This window comes from Aegilops tauschii, chromosome 6, assembly GCF_002575655.3.
Source record: "Aegilops tauschii subsp. strangulata cultivar AL8/78 chromosome 6, Aet v6.0, whole genome shotgun sequence".
In the NCBI taxonomy this organism is placed as follows: Eukaryota; Viridiplantae; Streptophyta; class Magnoliopsida; order Poales; family Poaceae; genus Aegilops; species Aegilops tauschii.
The window spans coordinates 148,958,185-148,974,861 of NC_053040.3; the positions used below are offsets into that span (position 1 = coordinate 148,958,185).

General features: G+C 47.1%; 3 protein-coding genes and 1 long non-coding RNA gene across 8 annotated transcripts; 3 read left to right on the forward strand and 1 right to left on the reverse strand.

Moving 5' to 3' along the window:
- The first annotated feature begins 3,037 nt into the window (after nt 1-3,037).
- LOC109762382 (large ribosomal subunit protein bL12m) lies at nt 3,038-5,071 on the forward strand. 2 transcript variants are annotated; one of them, XM_020321236.4, is made up of 2 exons: nt 3,038-3,203; nt 4,160-5,071. In XM_020321236.4, the coding sequence occupies exon 2, from the start codon at nt 4,229-4,231 to the stop codon at nt 4,805-4,807; it is 579 nt and encodes a 192-aa protein (XP_020176825.1). In that variant the 5' UTR covers nt 3,038-3,203; nt 4,160-4,228; the 3' UTR covers nt 4,808-5,071. The 2 variants fall into 2 exon arrangements, with proteins under 2 accessions (XP_020176825.1, XP_020176826.1); XM_020321237.4 differs by having other exon boundaries at nt 3,078-3,203; nt 4,165-5,071.
- A 285-nt stretch (nt 5,072-5,356) lies between these two features.
- On the reverse strand, nt 5,357-7,333 carry LOC109762381 (uncharacterized). The gene is made up of 2 exons (XM_020321234.4): nt 6,751-7,333; nt 5,357-6,587 (listed from the first exon to the last, which is right to left on the reverse strand). Exon 2 carries the CDS (start codon nt 6,427-6,429, stop codon nt 5,488-5,490), a length of 942 nt encoding a protein of 313 aa, XP_020176823.1. The 5' UTR covers nt 6,430-6,587; nt 6,751-7,333; the 3' UTR covers nt 5,357-5,487.
- Nucleotides 7,334-8,300: 967 nt separating this feature from the next.
- Nucleotides 8,301-9,036, forward strand: LOC109762388 (uncharacterized). The gene is made up of 2 exons (XR_002232717.4): nt 8,301-8,586; nt 8,695-9,036. It is a non-coding gene; the product is annotated as an uncharacterized lncRNA (long non-coding RNA).
- A 542-nt stretch (nt 9,037-9,578) lies between these two features.
- Nucleotides 9,579-15,957, forward strand: LOC141025576 (uncharacterized). Of its 4 annotated transcripts, none has more exons than XM_073501225.1 (8): nt 9,579-13,159; nt 13,239-13,393; nt 13,454-13,489; nt 13,613-13,848; nt 13,916-14,358; nt 14,754-15,030; nt 15,119-15,592; nt 15,697-15,933. In XM_073501225.1, the coding sequence occupies exons 5-8, from the start codon at nt 14,080-14,082 to the stop codon at nt 15,729-15,731; spliced, it is 1,065 nt and encodes a 354-aa protein (XP_073357326.1). In that variant the 5' UTR covers nt 9,579-13,159; nt 13,239-13,393; nt 13,454-13,489; nt 13,613-13,848; nt 13,916-14,079; the 3' UTR covers nt 15,732-15,933. The 4 variants fall into 4 exon arrangements, with proteins under 4 accessions (XP_073357326.1, XP_073357328.1, XP_073357325.1 ...); XM_073501227.1 differs by having other exon boundaries at nt 10,192-10,793; nt 13,607-13,848; XM_073501224.1 differs by having other exon boundaries at nt 10,683-10,793; nt 15,119-15,957.
- The last annotated feature ends 720 nt before the right edge of the window (nt 15,958-16,677 follow it).

Genomic DNA, 16,677 nt, shown 5'->3' on the forward strand with positions numbered 1-16,677 from the left:
TGACGATTTCTTACAACTACTCATGTATACACATCAAAAAGAGTTTTAGGAATGTTCAGACCATCATGTGGATGGATGAACAAAATACCCTCGATGAATCATACAGAGCACTCTGGGCTAACGTATATATGAGAGCTCCGGCGCTCGAGTTTGACTTCCACACTCTCAAAGCTATGCATGATCTCTACTACCTTCACGTAAAATATGAGCCTAGACGCCCATAGTGTATTCATGTACATTCTTAACCAACCGCGCAAACACTTTCCACCAGAACTCCTTTGCAAGAATATCACCTGGCATGCACATGGCTTTATTGCAAGCCATTGATTCCTAGATCTCATGATCAGTTCACCCCTCAAACACCACTATTAAGACTCCATGAAATGACCAACGCGTTCCTGATATCTACGACAATGCCTTTGTTGAGATTCTTCACTATCATTGCATCGAAATTTAGCTTGATGACCCCTCCGGTGATGCTATCCGGTCTGACTCCTCAAATGGATCTGCTAATGGCAACCTCCTCATGTTGTGCCTCTATCACTTCAGGATAGCCCACCAGTGGTGGTCGGATTTCACACTTCACCGATGAGCAGGTTGCTCGTTAGTGGTAGCTCGCCAATTCTAAGTGATTCCCCATGACGAGTGACTTCATATTTGGCCGCCACTGCTAACCAAAGATAGCCATATATTTGAGATCGTCACTGCTAATTATGTTACGAATAAAAACTTGAACCACATATGATTTATGAAATATGATAGTGCATAATAAATTAGAATAGTAGAAATAAAAAACCGTTCTGAAGTAGGAAAAACTTCTCAAATGTGAACTTCATTTCATTTAATTTCATAAATTTACAAAAATTACTTTTTTTATTTGTAGGAGATACCCAAACCGGCCGACAACACCGGTCGATGGCAAGGGCATTGGCCAAACCCTAACCTTAACCCTCGTTGCAAAAGAAAAAGGCTAAAAGATGGTTCACCAACACACGAAGTGCGGCAAACCACCACTAAAGCCTATTTCCCTCGTGAAATGGTAGCGTATGAAACATCGGCCGCAAAAAGGACATCATTATATATACAATTATACACCCTATGGCCCTCCAAAACATAGAGTCAAACCTGGGTCTGCTCGATTGACTGTGCCAAAACAAAAGTTAGCTTAATTGTGTCTTGATATAATGAGTGTGCCAATATAATTGGACAATAGGAGAAACTGTGTTTAAAATATATTATAAATTGTGAGACAAATGGCAAAATAAACATGGCAACTATCAGCTATACCACAAAAAACTAGCCTATTTACTCTATACGCGATTTCATTATGAATAAGGCACAACCAAAATGACATTTTCCCCCGCAAAAATAAAATGACCATGTCCAGTCACTTTTAATGCCTCGAAACACAATTAGTGTATTAGCCTGGTTTGATAGGATGCACCCACATGCCGGTCCCATGTGGCCATGTGGAAACAAACTTCTGATCGGGCACACTTTATGCAATTAATGGCCGGGTGAACGAGCGGGACAAGTCTAATTTGTTATGCTCATATTTCTTTTCTCACTCTATTCTGAACCATAGTATGTTGGTCAATTTAAATGTAATGATTATATCTTTTTCTGTTACGAGGGTGATCATATATATCATGAGATTGAGTTGGCAATGTAGCGAATACCGATAATCCAATGACTTCAACAAACCTTTTCCTACTTTTTGTTTGGCTACCCAATATTTTGTACTTGCAAACATTACTTTGCAGTAGAATATAGAATAAATTTTGAAAAACAACTAATAATTACAAAGTGTGCACTTAAGGCTGCTTTGATATTGTGGCACGTTATGATAATTTAGCTTTGTCAACCTACTTTTAGCAAAATTACCATTTGCACTATGTGAAGAGTACATTCTATAGTAAAAATATGAATAGTACAAATACACCCGAATGTCAATTATAGGTATAACATATGAAGAACAATTTTACTACGGTGCGAAGTGCAAGTTACACAAAAAGTCATCAAAACCTCTCAACATGGGATCTACTTTATAAGATATTAACGCGAAGAAAAACACCTTTTTAATTTGGATGCTCTATTAAGGAGTTATTTCAGTTACAAAATGGGATCTCGTGAAAAAAAAAGATCCAACTACCTCCCGTCCCTTTGAAAATCTCCCAAAATTGTGGCACCTGTTGCTACTTGAGACATTTGAGGGTAACATATTGAAGGGGTGACAGAATTTAGTATGTGGTGTGGAGAGCAATGATCCTGACCTACCCTTAAGGAATCATATATAGAAAGCTCCAGCTCTTTGGTCGGTTGAATTTTATTTGTGTTTCCTTTACATATTCTTCGAGAGCTTGTAATAATTTAGTCACACGCTAGTATGGTTTGACTCGCTTCGAGAGGAGATCAGATGATGTGATCTTGTGAACTTCCAAATGATGTAATGGTTCGGACAATCAACATGTGTGTTGCTTCAACGTGTTTTTTAGATGGAATTCATCATTCCATTAAACCATTGGCTAAAAAAAATTACCGGCCACTACAATGTTTACATCATTTGACATAGACTCTACGCAGGGTACACAGGGTTCTGGCCACTAGCACCAATCGCCGCAAGGCATGAGCAACTTTGTTACACCCACGGGGACTATAGGGGAAAGGAACATAGCTGAAATTTAGCCCCATGAACTGACGAAGCTCTCTATAAATGACACCCTCCCTCAACATGTCGAGTTCTGTACTCTGCATGGCCTTGAGCACTTGTTGGCAGTGACTCGATCTGGGTATTAACCATGCCCCACTCCGACGCAGACTTCCGCGCCACCGCATAGGCCTCCGCTTCAACATGTCTGTTGTGCCAATGTGATTTTAGAATCGGTGTTCCATTCAGATAAAAAAGGGGTGCCTCATAAATAGTGATTACCATTTTTCTGACATTTTCTTTTTTAGGGGAAAATGATTTTCTGGCCAGTCCGGTTTATTTCTCCATTTTATAATGGCAGGCCCAAGAGCACATCCCAAGCCCACACTCGAACAGCCCAACAAGCGCAACACCCCACCCGGATCTTCTCTCCTCTCCTCTCGCTCCCCGTTTCGCCCGAGCTCAGCGAGCGCCAGGGCCAGCCGCCAGAGACCCTTTCTCCTCTTCGTTTCCGCGGCGCGCCAGATCTCGCGCCCCTTCTCCGGCGGCCGGCGCGGTGAGCTCTTTCTCCCCTTCCTCCGTTACCGCCCTCCGCGTATCACCCTTCGCCGCGCGGAAGGCCAGCTCCCGCCGGAGATCCCCCGCCAACATCCTCGTGGTGGGGCATCAATCCATTCGGCTTGTCGCGGGTTTGTTTGCTGCGCGGTAGAGTAGTTTATATTACAAGAGCAGTTTATTTTCCGGGAATTTCGTTAGGTCCGCCCCTGGGTTAACTAGTGAAGACTTGGGAGTGTGAGATCGATGCGCTGATTGACACCTGATGAAGCTGTAGACTTGTAGTTGAGGTCGTCTAAGAGGGCTTCATGTGCCTTGCCATGGCTGAGGGTTTTAGGGTTTAGGGTGGGCATCTGCTGCTCTCACACCCCGCTGTCATTTCAAAGCATTTGCTTTATCAGATAAATTGGCCTGTTGGTCTGGTTCATAGTCTTGGCCTGTGAGATTGATTGCGGCCATTCACTGGGTGAGCTGTAATTTTCCGTTTCATTTGGTGACCTCCTAACCAGAGATTGAATCCCCCAGTTCATGTACTTCTCCTATCAATCATGTCGGAGGACTGAGCTCTCTTCTCATGGAATAGAGGAACTTATGTTGCTCGCCCTTGCCTATTGCTGTGCGGAATTTCGGAACTGGGGGAAGCTAAAGTATGTAGGAGTATTTCTGTAGGCAATGTGAAAGGGTTTGGTGGAAAATTGCCTTCTTTTCTGGCAGCTGAGTTATGCTGCGCATTTAGTTCCAAGTCAAATACTCCATTCTCTAAATCGTCAGTTACGTTGCCGTCTAAGCTTAAATAGTTACCATGACTTGTCCACTTCTGTTTAGCTGCTCTTATTTGAAATACGACGCATATGCTTCTCGTGCTAGAGGTTATTTGTTAATTAAAAATGCATTTAGTTACGCAGGAGATTTCCATGGATCATATTTAGTGTTAATTTCGTTTTTGTTCTTGTGCAGGGCAGCCAATCTTTAGTTTCTTCTCCTTCCTTTGCTATATTTTTGTGCCAATACCTAGTTGACGGTAGGATGAGTTTGTCTTCCATAGCAAGACGACTATGTTGTTCAAGACAGTCATCCACAAGTCGACTTTCAGTAGTTTTGGCTCGTCTGCACAGCACCGAGGCTGCAAAAGACACTGGTGCTAAGAGGTACAAATATCCTGAAGTCTATGACCCATATGGGCCTATGCCACCAGCATCAGAGAAAGTTGTGGGTCTAGCGGACCGCATTGCCGCTCTTCCTCCTGAGGAGATCAAGCAGATAGCTCCAGCTCTCCTTCTCAGACTGAACCAGCCAGCACCACAGGCAATTTCTGGCCAGGGTTTTAGTATGGGTTCTCAAGGTGGTGCAGGGGCTGGCGCCGCAAAGTCTGAAGAGAAAAAGGCTGAGAAGCTAGTATTCGATGTCAAGTTGGAGAAATTTGAGGCTGCTGCAAAGATCAAGATTATCAAGGAGATCAGAACATTTACCGATCTGGGGCTGAAGGATGCGAAGGAGTTGGTGGAGAAGGCCCCTGTTATTCTGAAGCAGTCACTCACGAAGGAGGAAGCGGAAGCAATCATCGCAAAGATCAAGGCAGCTGGTGGTGTTGCTGTGATGGAGTGAAGGATCAAATTCTGAACACTGCAATCCTTATTTCTTTCTTCTGATTTTGTTAGCATGATGGAGCATTCCAGGTCTGAGGATCTCTATACTTTTGGAGGAAATGGTTTACTTGTGACAGGTAACGAAAGCGAGATGCGAACTAGATATTTAGTTGCTACGTTGGCGTTCTAGAATAAGACTTTCTTTCAGTATCGCATATCTTTCCTGATGGAACACTGTTGATACTGGAACTGGGTGAAGAAATGTCAGACGCCGTTTTATGAATGTGATGCTGATGCCTTTTGTTTGTCATGGATGTATGTATTGTGAATCATTTAGGATTTTACTACAGATCGAAGGCCAGATTTTTGAGCATGGCAAATCGAACAACCAAGATGGCAAATTATGCTGTGAGGATGCCAATTTTCTTTACCAAACATTCCTGATCATTCTAAATCACGTCCTTTTGGTGTTTGATTTGAAATGCCTTGCAATTTTTATAGCGAACCTGTAACTAGAAGTAAATGATCCATATAGGTCACGTCCTGTTTTGCTTTGCTTGAAAACTACCAGGAAGTTTCTTATAGCATATCCTCATTCAGCCTAGTGATTTGAAGTTCCTTTCGAATAAGCTATCAGTTTCATATAAACGAATCCGTTTCGCCCGTACATGAAAGTAAAAGAAGATGAATGTCCCAGCCTCAGTCCGTCTTCCATGCATGAAGAAAGAAGCTGTAATCCCCCGGGTCGCCGGGAATGCCACTCCCGCTCTCCAACCCGGCCTCGTCGCTGTTGACCTCCGGCGGAGCACCCGGCTTGAAGGCGAAGACCGCCTGCGAACCCGGGCCGGCGAAGATCCAGTCGTGCACGTCCCAGAGCACCTGCACCGGCGACTGGTCGACGAGCACCGTCTCGTTGCCCCGGAACTTCCACTGGAGGTTCTTGACCTGCACCAGGGCGCGGCCGTCCACCGTGATCGCCATTTCCGGTTCCCTTGGCCCGGCTAGCGAGGCCTCGATGACAATGTCGTGATCTTTCCTGCTGGTGTCGAGCCACCCCCGCGCCACGAAGCTGCGCCTGCCGAAGACGGTCTCCCGGCGGCACAACGGCACGGCGTCCTCCAGCGACGGCCGGCACTTGCTCCGCTTGTACGCGTCCTTCTTGAGGTCGCCGAGCGTGAGCACGACCTGCTCCTGGCTCACCAGCGCGACGAAGTAGCCGCTGGCCGGCTCCGGGCTGCTCGCCGGGAACTTGGCCGACCGGAGGTCCCAGAAGACGTCCAGGCGGTGGCCGTCGAGGAAGAAGCTCTTGAGGCCCTTCTTGCTCCAGAACGGCCACGGCTTCAGCTCCACCTTGAGGCTGAGCGCCCCGTCGTCGCCGCCACCGCTGCCGGCGCCGTCGCCGTGGCGATCGATGGTGATGGTGAAGGACTGGTTGATGATGTTCTTGTTCCAGACGGCGGTGACGAGGTGCTCGGTGCCGTTGATCCTGACGAGGTACACCGTCATCGTGGAGCACTGCGCCGTCGCCGAGGACGACGACGCCACCTTGGCCGTGATCGAGTCGTCGGAGGCCGTGGCCCCATGGACGCCGCCGCGCTGCTCGTTCCTGGACGGCTCGCAGGATTTGGAACGCTTGTGCATCTCGCCGAAACAGATCAGATCAGATCGGCCCCCTCTCCCTATGTATGCTAGCTACAACGAGAGCAAACACATCGGCGTGGAACCCGCCGCTTGTCGCGTCAACAGCAATGGCGATCGATCAAGAAGAAGGAGGCTCCGCCATGCTCGATCGTCATGGGCTGCATGTACGTGTGGGATGCCAAATTAAACAAATATAGAAAACATAACAATCAAGGGGACAACGAAATAGTACCAAAAATTCGGCGATTGATTTTTATGGGCAGCATGCAAGAGCGACAAGGGCATCGTAAATCGAACAAAACAAAACAAAAATGTACGTACGTGGCTTGGCGTTCGCAGCCGGATGCCTGCGCCTATCTGGTCTCGAGAACACGAATTTGATCGATCGTGGGAGGAAAATGGAAACTCCGGCTTGGGCGGAGGCTATGGAGAAAGGGGGTTGACGGGAACGAAGAATAATTGGACGGTTTTGCCCAAAAAGATTTTGACGGCCAACGATCGCGCGTCGTTGTCAGCTGGGCACTATTTATGTGGTGGTGGTGGTATGCACTGGATGCGCCATGAAAATAGAACAGGGAGAGAACACGAGCTAAGAAATGGTCGGTGCCCATGTAGCCATGCAGAGGGAGTGAGAGCCCCTTCTTCTGTGAGTGTCATTTGGGAAGTGGTATGAAGTTGAACAATCTTCTTCTTTTTTCGAAACGGGAACAATCTTCTTCTGCACCATGACGCCAACAACAAAACATAGTGTTCCCTGCAAAAAACAGAAAACATAGAGTAGTGTATGTGATTGTTTGGCATCGTGATAAATCATGCTAAAATCGTATCTTCATGGGTTAGGTTCTTTGTGACGGAACTAGCCCTCCACCAGGGTTTGCATTGGTGCTCTTATTTTTTTGATTTTTCGTTATGTGGAAGAAGACGTTCCCGTCAACTATAGAGTCGCCTATGGTGACTTGCCAATTTTAAGATGTGATGCCGGCCCAGTATCTTGAATGTGCTCATCTCTACTCATAATGAAGCAGTTGGTAGTCTCCGTCAGTTAATTTTCATCCCACCATTTTCGTCCAGTTTTTTTTCGTAGATTTTTTCCCACCACCCCTCCCGCGAAGAAAAACCCGTACGACGCCCCTCCTCTCGATCCAGATGCGACCTCTCTCTTTCCCTCTCTCCGCCGCCGCCCCCATCTCCCGCTCCGCCCCCATCTCCCGCTCCGCCGCCGCCCCTACCGCTCCACCGGCCCGACCTCTTCTTCGGGAGCGACCACAGGAGCAGCTCCACCTCCCTACTCCCTCATGCAACAGCACTCCAAACCCCCACCTCCACGTCCGGCCGCCTCTAGAGTTTCTTACCCTCGATGCCCCGCCGCGACTTGTGTTCCGGGCAGTGAGGATGGGAGCGGGCCGGCCATGTCGCTTAGTGGGTGGAGCGGCTGGGGCAGTGGCGCCACCGCGCTGGGCGGAGGAGAAGGATGAGTCGTGGTGGTCCGAGACTGGAGGGCAGCGTTGTGCCAGATCGAGGTAGCAGTAGCCGGATCCGTGTAGATCAAGGTTCACCATCGTCTGATCCGTGAAATTTGAGATTGCCGTCGCATGGGTCGCCGATGGCCAACACGCGTAGGTCATGGACGACCCTCCCTCGCGAGCCACGCATTCTGGCTCACCACCTCAGGCCGACGCGGTGCCTCCCCGGCGAGGCCGCGACGGCCTCTTCCTCCTCGCGCTGTCTCCGTCCTCCTGCTCAAGCCCGTCGCCGTCGCCGTCGCATCCTTCGTGGCCTTTCTGTGTGGGCGCACTGCTAGAGGACGATGTTGAACATGAAGCGGAGCCCAGCCGGAGCGGTCTGACGCGGTGCAAGAGGAATGGTCGACGCCATAGCGTATCTTCGTGGCCAAGGAGCGGTGGTCGACACCATCGAACAGGGGCCATCGGTCGCCTGCACATGGGCCGCATTCTGAACTAATGCTTTCTGCAACTGCAATGTTCCCCTCCATAGCGTATCTTGTACAGGCAGAAGGAATGCAGTTCAGTGACGGCGTCGGCTACAACTAGATCGATGGCCTGAAGGCTTTTACTGAGAAGATGAAGAATGTTATAGAATAGTGTCCAGCAACAAAGAGTCCTACTACTACCGGTTCGAGAGAGGCTCTACCCTCAGGTGATTGATTACTTCAGACAGATACCAAGAAGTTTAACTGACGGACTCTGTAGCTCCTTTCCTTTGGAAGGATTTACTGACGTGCTAGGCAAATGTGAACTGATGCAGGATTCGGCAAGGAAGACCTGCTGTGGAGTCCGAGCATCGCGTGCAGCACATCGGCGGCCTGAGAGGGCAGCAACAGCTTTCTTTTCTACGAGAAGATGATCGAGGGGGCCGGCGGCCGTTTTGTGGTCATCCTCAATGTGTCCAAGCTCGTCCCGCATCGGTCGCATTATTGCCGACTCATTGGTAAGTGTTCAACAAATTGTCAGGTGCTGATTTGAATCCTTGTCCAATTGCAAGTGGCCTGTAACACAGGGTTGAGTGCACATTACGATCACACTGCCATGTAAATTTTGTTGGTACGCAATCAAGCTGCTACAGTTCTATTTATAGTTTATTTGGCCATTTTGTCTTTGTTGTCCATGGTCAGATCATGGTTTATAGGCTTGATCATTATGAGTCAGTAAAGTGAGAATGAGCAGCAATGATTTATTTACCTAATCATGCCGTCAAGTTTTTAGTATCACTATATTATTTATGCTAATTCTTTCAACATTACTGTCATTGTTGATGATTCTGAAAGGTAAAGAGAAGTGTTAAAGAATTCATCTTCCGCTTTGGCAAGAGACCCCGCCGGCTCCGCCGATGTCTACGCGGTCGTCATCCTTGACCACCGTTTAGTGCCACTGCCCTGCGGCTTCTATGACCTCGGTTGGGCTCCTCGTGGCTCCTTCACCCTCCAGCTGCAGGTGTGCTTCTCTGTTTGTGTAGCGCACGTACAGGTGCACCATTGGGGCATCAATCAGGTGTTCAGCGGCATGTCGAAGCAACTCTCTGGCCAGAACCACAACTATGTGCGCTTCAGGTAATGCAATCTGTCAATTGGGTTACACTAGGAGGAAGGGATGTGCACAAGAACTTTCCTTCCTAGGTGGTTGCCGGTCTTCTGGATTGGTTTGGCTGCTATAAAAAAGTAGAACCAGTTCCACCAAAATCGGTAGTTTATTTGTATCAACAGCTGACTTTTATGTGCAATCCTACGGAATGGTGAGCAAAAGCCATTTGGCAGGATAACACTAATATTGTGAAACCTTGGCCACCCTGGATGAAGCTGGAGCCAACACCGAGCCCCCATATTCGTAGCTGCAATAACGGATGGCCATGTATGAATCTGTCAATTCTAACTGATTGTCTTCTAAGGATAAATGGAACTGTTACCTTTCCTCTCACCGGCAAACTATTAGACCCTGCTTGTAACTATTTTTCATCTTGGTGTGATTTATAAGGGAGGCCATGCCATTAGTTTTTGTTATTACATGCCGTGATGACCCTTATTCATTGATGTATAGTGTTGTATGTGGTTAATTCCCTAATACGGTAGTCACACTTCTCCTGATTTTTGGACTTTTGGACTGATTGTAGTCAATCTGAATTAGTGAGGTTCTTTTTTCCAACTGTCCATGTTCAGTTCTCTACATTATCATGCATTTTCTTTGGTTTAAAGATGTCATGATGTTCACCAAGGCAGAGAAGAAATGTTTTGAAGTTGTCCCTTCAATTGAAAGAAGTATGACTTGGTCCTTAGTGCCTATGCAGACATGAAAACGGGAGGTCGAGAGGTTTAAATATGTCATGATGTTTTCCATTGTTCAGGTACTTGCATGATAACTCACAATTTTCACAATTTCAACACTGAAGTTACTAATTTGTAAGACATGCCCTCTCTCATTCAATGATGTCCTGAAATTTTCACACAAAGCTTTGTAATCTTGCCAAGTAATAATGCTAATTTTCAGAGAACTTCAAGTGGCATGCCACCATTTGCAATGGTTGTGATGTAGTGATAATTAATAAACTACAGGCCTTCTAAATATTCTAAAGTTTCATATCTAAGAGCATATTATATTTCTCGTAAACAACTGCAGTTAAGCTTCTATCCTCTTCCTGTCTTGAAGGAATTATCTGTTGAGTAAGCTACAGTATCTTTGTTTGACTAGCTAGGCTGTGTTGCATACATGTAAAAGGTGATTGTCGTGGAATTGTCATGGCAGATGTCCTCGTGCAAGGACTTAGTCGTGGAGCCATCGCAACTAGGAAGCTTAAAGGGGTTAAACGGGACAAAAGATACGAGGATTATACTGGTTCGGCCCCTTACGGTGAAGGTAAAAGCCTACTCCAGTTGAGGTGGAATTACTTAGGGTTTTGATGACCAGGGAGCTAAACCGCTATGCCTGGTTATCGATCTGATCTTACTTGTCTTGAACCGCCGCTGGGTCGTCCCTTTATATAGAGAGGTTAACGCCCAGCGGCTCTCAGAGTCCCGGCCGGCTCATAAACAGTGTCCGGCTCGGACTCTTAACTATTCTTGCCTTACATTACAAGTCATGCCTTAACGGCGGTTTATCACTACGGGCCTTAAGCCGCCTCTAGGCCTTAAGCCCATTACTAAACCGCCGTCCTCAAGCTTGATATTGGGCTTCATGTGATGATCGTTGTGACGTAACCCGGCCCCTCCTGGGCGGGTGACACCAGTAGTTATATCCCCAACATTAGGCCCCAGTAGTTATATCCCCAACATTAGGCCCCAGATTGATTTGAACCGGTTCATGTCAATCTTCAATACCTTAATAAAATATCTTCTGGCTTCTGTCTGCGCAAAGGCTATAACCCGCCGTGACATCATCTTCTGGATTCTTGATAACCCGCCGTGATGTCATCCGCCATTAATGCATGTTTTGCTCAACCGTATCTCAACGGATCCTTATCTTAATAACTGTCCTGAAAATCGAGGCGGTCTCTGCAGCTGGATAACCATGTCTACAACCTCATCGTTTCTCGCGCCCATTCATCAGCCGTCCCTTATAAGTAGGCCCGGCCTTTAGGTCTTCGTCATTCTTCCCTTTCCATCGTCTTTCTCCTCTCGACGCCTTAGAGCCCGAGCTCCGCCGCCGCCGCCGCGCATCCCGTTTGCACCAACCAAGGCCGCTGCATCGACCTGTCTTGACCAGAGAACCGCGGCGCACCTCCGCTGCTCATCAGCACCAGTAAGTCCTCGCCGTCCCGTATACTAGATCCGCATTAGGGTTCGCGAGTTCTTCTGTGTTCTTCGTGGTTCCTCACGATTCCTTCACAGTTCTTCCACAACGACCTCCTTTGATCCAGGAGTAGTGCATAACTTCGGGGGTAGTCGTTTCACACCCATTTTCAATACTAGCAGATCCCTTTTGCTTGCAAAAGACCTCATTTAGAGCTTATGAACTTCTCCGTATCAGTTTTTAGGTCTAGAAATTTTTCTTTTCTGGACGATCGTTTGATTCAAAATAATCCCTGTAATCTGTGAAACTTGTTTGTGCAACACTTAGGCAAAAACTGCATCTGTTAGCCATGGTGGGTCATATCGCCGGCTTAAAAGAGGCCATGCTTTGTGAAATTTTCGGATCATTCATAATAGAGTTAAATAACTTAATTGCTCATGATATCCACGGCGGCTTAAATAACCTGACACAATTAGCCATATATCATTAGGCCCTTTCATAAGCCGCCATCTTGAATACTGAACTGAAACTTTCCTCCGGCTTAAATTTGAACCGAAAATTTTATTTTGTCATAGGCTTTCATCTTTCACAATGCCGCCTAAAGCTCTCAAAGCACCCATCACATGCAACTCGGTTAGATCCAACGTCACCGACAACATCTTAGCTGATTTTGTAAAGACGGGTTATCTGCCAAGAAAAGAGGTCATGTCCTATCATGCTCCTGACCCGTCAGAAGAGAGGCCTCAACCCAAGGATGGGGAAGTTGTCATATTTACTGATCACATGAACCGGGGCTTTGCTCCTCCCGGCTCAAAATTCTTCAGAGATGTCCTGCACTTTTTTGATCTGCGACCTCAAGGCATCGGACCCAATTCCGTGTCAAACATCTGCAACTTTTAAGTGTTCTGTGAGGTGTACCTCGGAGAAGAATCCAGCTTGCTACTCTTTAGAGAGTTATTCTATCTGAACCGCCAAAACGAATGTGCCAACGGGCCCAGCTTGGAGCTCGGTGGAATCTCAATCCAACGACGGAGAGATTGTCTCTTCCCTTATGCTGAGCCGCCAAGCCACCCGAAAGGTTGGAACCAGACATGGTTCTATTGCCAAGACACTTCTCCGGCTGATGAAAACCCTCTGCCCGGCTTTCGCGCCCTGCGTCTGGAGTCAAATCACCCATTGCCAGACAAATTATCTCAAGCTGAACGTCAACCACTTACTCCCACCATCAACAAAATCAAAACTCTCCTGGGGAACGGCCTAAATGACATTGATCTGGTCCGGGTCTGGATTGCCTGGCGGGTGATTCCTTTAAGCCGCCGCCCGGCTTGATGTGTGATTACACGGGCCAGAAGGATGATCCTCTTCGGCACAGTCCAGACGACTTACCTGAGGACGTCATTGATGATACAACCAAGTCTCTTCTGAACGAGAGCCTGGCAGATTGCGGGAGAGTGGGCTTAAGCCCTTTCTGCAAGGCTAACCCGGCTCCAGCGGTAACCCATTGACCTGAATACTTCACCTTCCATTTTAATGATTTTGTCTTAACTCACTAACCTTTGTTGTATTTTACAGGCTAATGATAAATTCTGGAAGGTCAAGTATGACCACGAAGCTGCCAAGAAAGCTAGAAAAGTTAAGAAAGCCGCCAGGAAAGCCGCTACCCGTAAGAAGGGGAATAAACCTAGCGCTCGGACCTGCTTCATCTGGAAGACACCTCCGAGTCAGAGGTAGCTCTTGACTCTTTAGGCTCCTTTTTTAACCATCTTATTGACACGGATTATCAGCAGGAGGACACCGGAGCGAGTCATGAAGTGAATGAAGAGGTAACTATAATTTCCTCCGACTCCGAGCTTTTGCCGAGACGGAAAGTCCGAAGAGTAACCCGTAAAGTAAGATTTTCACATCCTTTAGCTTATCAAGATCCTCAATTTCTTTTGAAGCGACAGATTTATGAGAGTTGGAGGCAAACCCGGACCAGCAAAGATGCAGACCTCTCCTCCGGCTTACCCGAAGCATCAAGGAAGCGCCGGATTGTGGTTATCTCCGACTTATATTCTTTGTATCCTTTGGCGGGCGCCACTCGTCAACCCCTTAATTCTTCTGACTCAAACTACCAGGGAACTTCGCCTTTCTCCGGCGACTCAATGCAGTCCAGCTTGCCGGCTTTCAAAACCGCTCCCGGGTAATGATGATCAGTTGATTTTGTGCTTATCTTACTCATGTTTTTGCACTAACCCTTTGACTTGCAGTGTACAAGTGAAGCCCAGCAAGAGGGCGAAGAAAAAATAAGCCGGCCGAAGAGCCGGTCCTGGCTGAGCCGGAACTCAGAACGGCTGCTACTAATGCCTCTGCTGATGAGTCGCCGACTGTACCATCTCCGGATGCCACCGCTGCTCCAACTGTTGAACAAGCTATGGAAGGTTCTGAGAACCCGGAGATCCCCGGCCCGGCTCATCCAGATGATCCGGATGTTGAGATCACCCGGATTGAGTTTGTCGAACCGGGACGATCTACCGTGCTGGTCAAGTGCTCTGCCAAGGAAGAACTTCTGGAGCGTCACCGGGCCAAGTTGAACATCACTGATTATGCTCATCTGAGCATTGAAGATATTGTCTCTGGCTATGTAAATCAAGTGCACAACAGCCGGGATCTGGAGATTGACATGGTGAAACAAATACAGCAAAAATCTGAGGTATAACTCTCTTTCTTACTCCATAGTTATACTTACCATGCCAGCCCCCAAGTCTATTACTTATGATAAAATATGTTGTAGACTTAATACCGGCTTAGTAATCACTGCAAGAAAACCGGCTTACCTGGTAGCACTCAAGGTCCGGTTTAATCAGCATATCTGAATCGGTCCTTACCTTGTTTTAATCAAGTAGTTGAACAGCAATATGCATTAGCCCCCAAGTGCCAAGTACCTTTGCTTGCAAAGTGCTTGAAACTTATTTGCATGAACCGTCACTGTAAATAGAGCTCTTCATCATACATTAGCCCCCAAGTGCCAAGTGTTTTTGCTTGCAAAGTGCTTGGGACTTAATGTTGCATTATAATCACCCTAACTGTGACCTGGAATTTATACAGGCCGCCGTCAAGCAATTTGAATCGAAGATCTCTGATTTAAAGAACCGCCTGAAGACTCAAGAAAATGAAACCCAAAAGGCCAACTCCAAGTTTGAATTTAGTGTATCTGCTCAAGAGAAACTGAAGAAGAAATTTGAAGCAGAGAGAAAAGCCTGGGCGGATGAAAAGACAGCTTTGCTCAGCCGGGCCGAACAAGCGAAGGCCACTCTTGCTGAAACAGCCGCCGAGCTATCCGGCTTAAAACACCATGTTTCTCAGATGGTCTCCGCAATCTTTGGTAAGTTACTCTATAAGTGTTTAGCTAGTTTACATCTTTTTCAAAGAGCATCTCAATTGTCATCAGCTTACCTGTCTTTGCAATGCAGGCCCCAGGAGCCCCAATCTTAATAAAAATGTGCTGACAAAATTGAAGGCGGTTTATACCTTGGTAGAGCAACTTTACACCGGGTCACAACGTGCCTTAGCCGTTGTGGCTCTGTCAAATGAAGTTCCCACTCACCTGGCGGATGTACTCAGGCGGCTTGCCATACTTCCTCAACGCTTCCAAGAGTTGAGACGGGCTTCTGCAAGAGCCGGAGCTATAGCCGCTCTGAGCCGGGCCAAGACGTTTCTACCGGAGCTAGACCTGGCCGACATCGCCCTTAGGTATCCCAGCTTGAAGGAAGACGGCACCCCTTTTGACCAGAAGGACTTCGCCGCTTGTGTGAAGAGCGTACGCCCTGTGGCCACTTTGATTGGCAATGACACAGATCTTACCAAATATCAACCGGGCTATGACGCGGGGAATCAGAGAATCCCAACACCACGCTATGAAGCAGTCAGCCTGATCCCTCCAACTTGTAAGCATACCTTCGCCCCTGAAGTTGACCCGGCCGGGTTAATTGATGATGAGGCTCAATTTGAAGCCTTGAGTGGCATTGACTGGAAATCATCAACCTTTCAGGTCATGGAAACAGCCGGAGGAGCGGAGAGGGATGACCCAGAAACCTCAGGCCAACAACGCCCTTGATCTTGCAGGCGGCTCATGGTTATGTCTTAAAAGACGATGCCTCACCTTTTGGACTCGGGGAGTCATGTAATAGAGTAGGACAAACACTTAATTTTGTTGTGCCATCGCGCACGTGTGTAGCGCTCAACATTGTTTAAGCTGCCCTTTTATATTCTTCCGGGTTATGCTTGATCCTCTGTTTTCCTTATGTTTAAAGAGCTGTCTTTAATTGTCCTGCATAGAAAAACAAATCACAAGTCCCTTGACGGCTTACCGCATGGAGAGTCATACACTTTACATATAACCCGGAATCATAACAAACCGGTTCTCCATTATATCCTTGAGACAACCATAACAGCATACCTGTGATCCTTCAAATACACCTCCGGTTTATGTGATCCGAATAATGAGTAAAAACCCCACTATGTAACATGATGCTTATCATGTGTGATCAACTTTATTGACCAAAGTTAAGCCGGGGGAGTAGAAACCACTCTTGAACACTTTAGATATAATCAAAAGAACTTGTTTGCAACAAAGAGACTTCAAAATTTTGGAGGCTTCTGATTCGAATACGACCAGAGAATCGTCCCAAAGGGGTTAAGCTAAGATTCGAATACGATCATATAGCCCCCAGTGGCTTTGGCGTTGCCGATCAAGAGGGTACCGACAGCTATGTTCTCTTTGGTTCGAATACGACCTATGTTTGAACAGGAAGCCCCCAAATGACCTTGAAAGTTGTTTAACGACACTGATTCGAATACGATCCACGTCGGTTCCCAAAGGGGGTTGAGCTATGATTCAAATATGATCAAGAAACTCCCCTGTGAGCTCAGCAATATGCCAATCAAATGGGTATCGACAGCTATGTTCTCTTTGGTTCGAATACGACCTATGTTTGAACAGGAAGCCCCCAAGTGATCATATATTTAACGG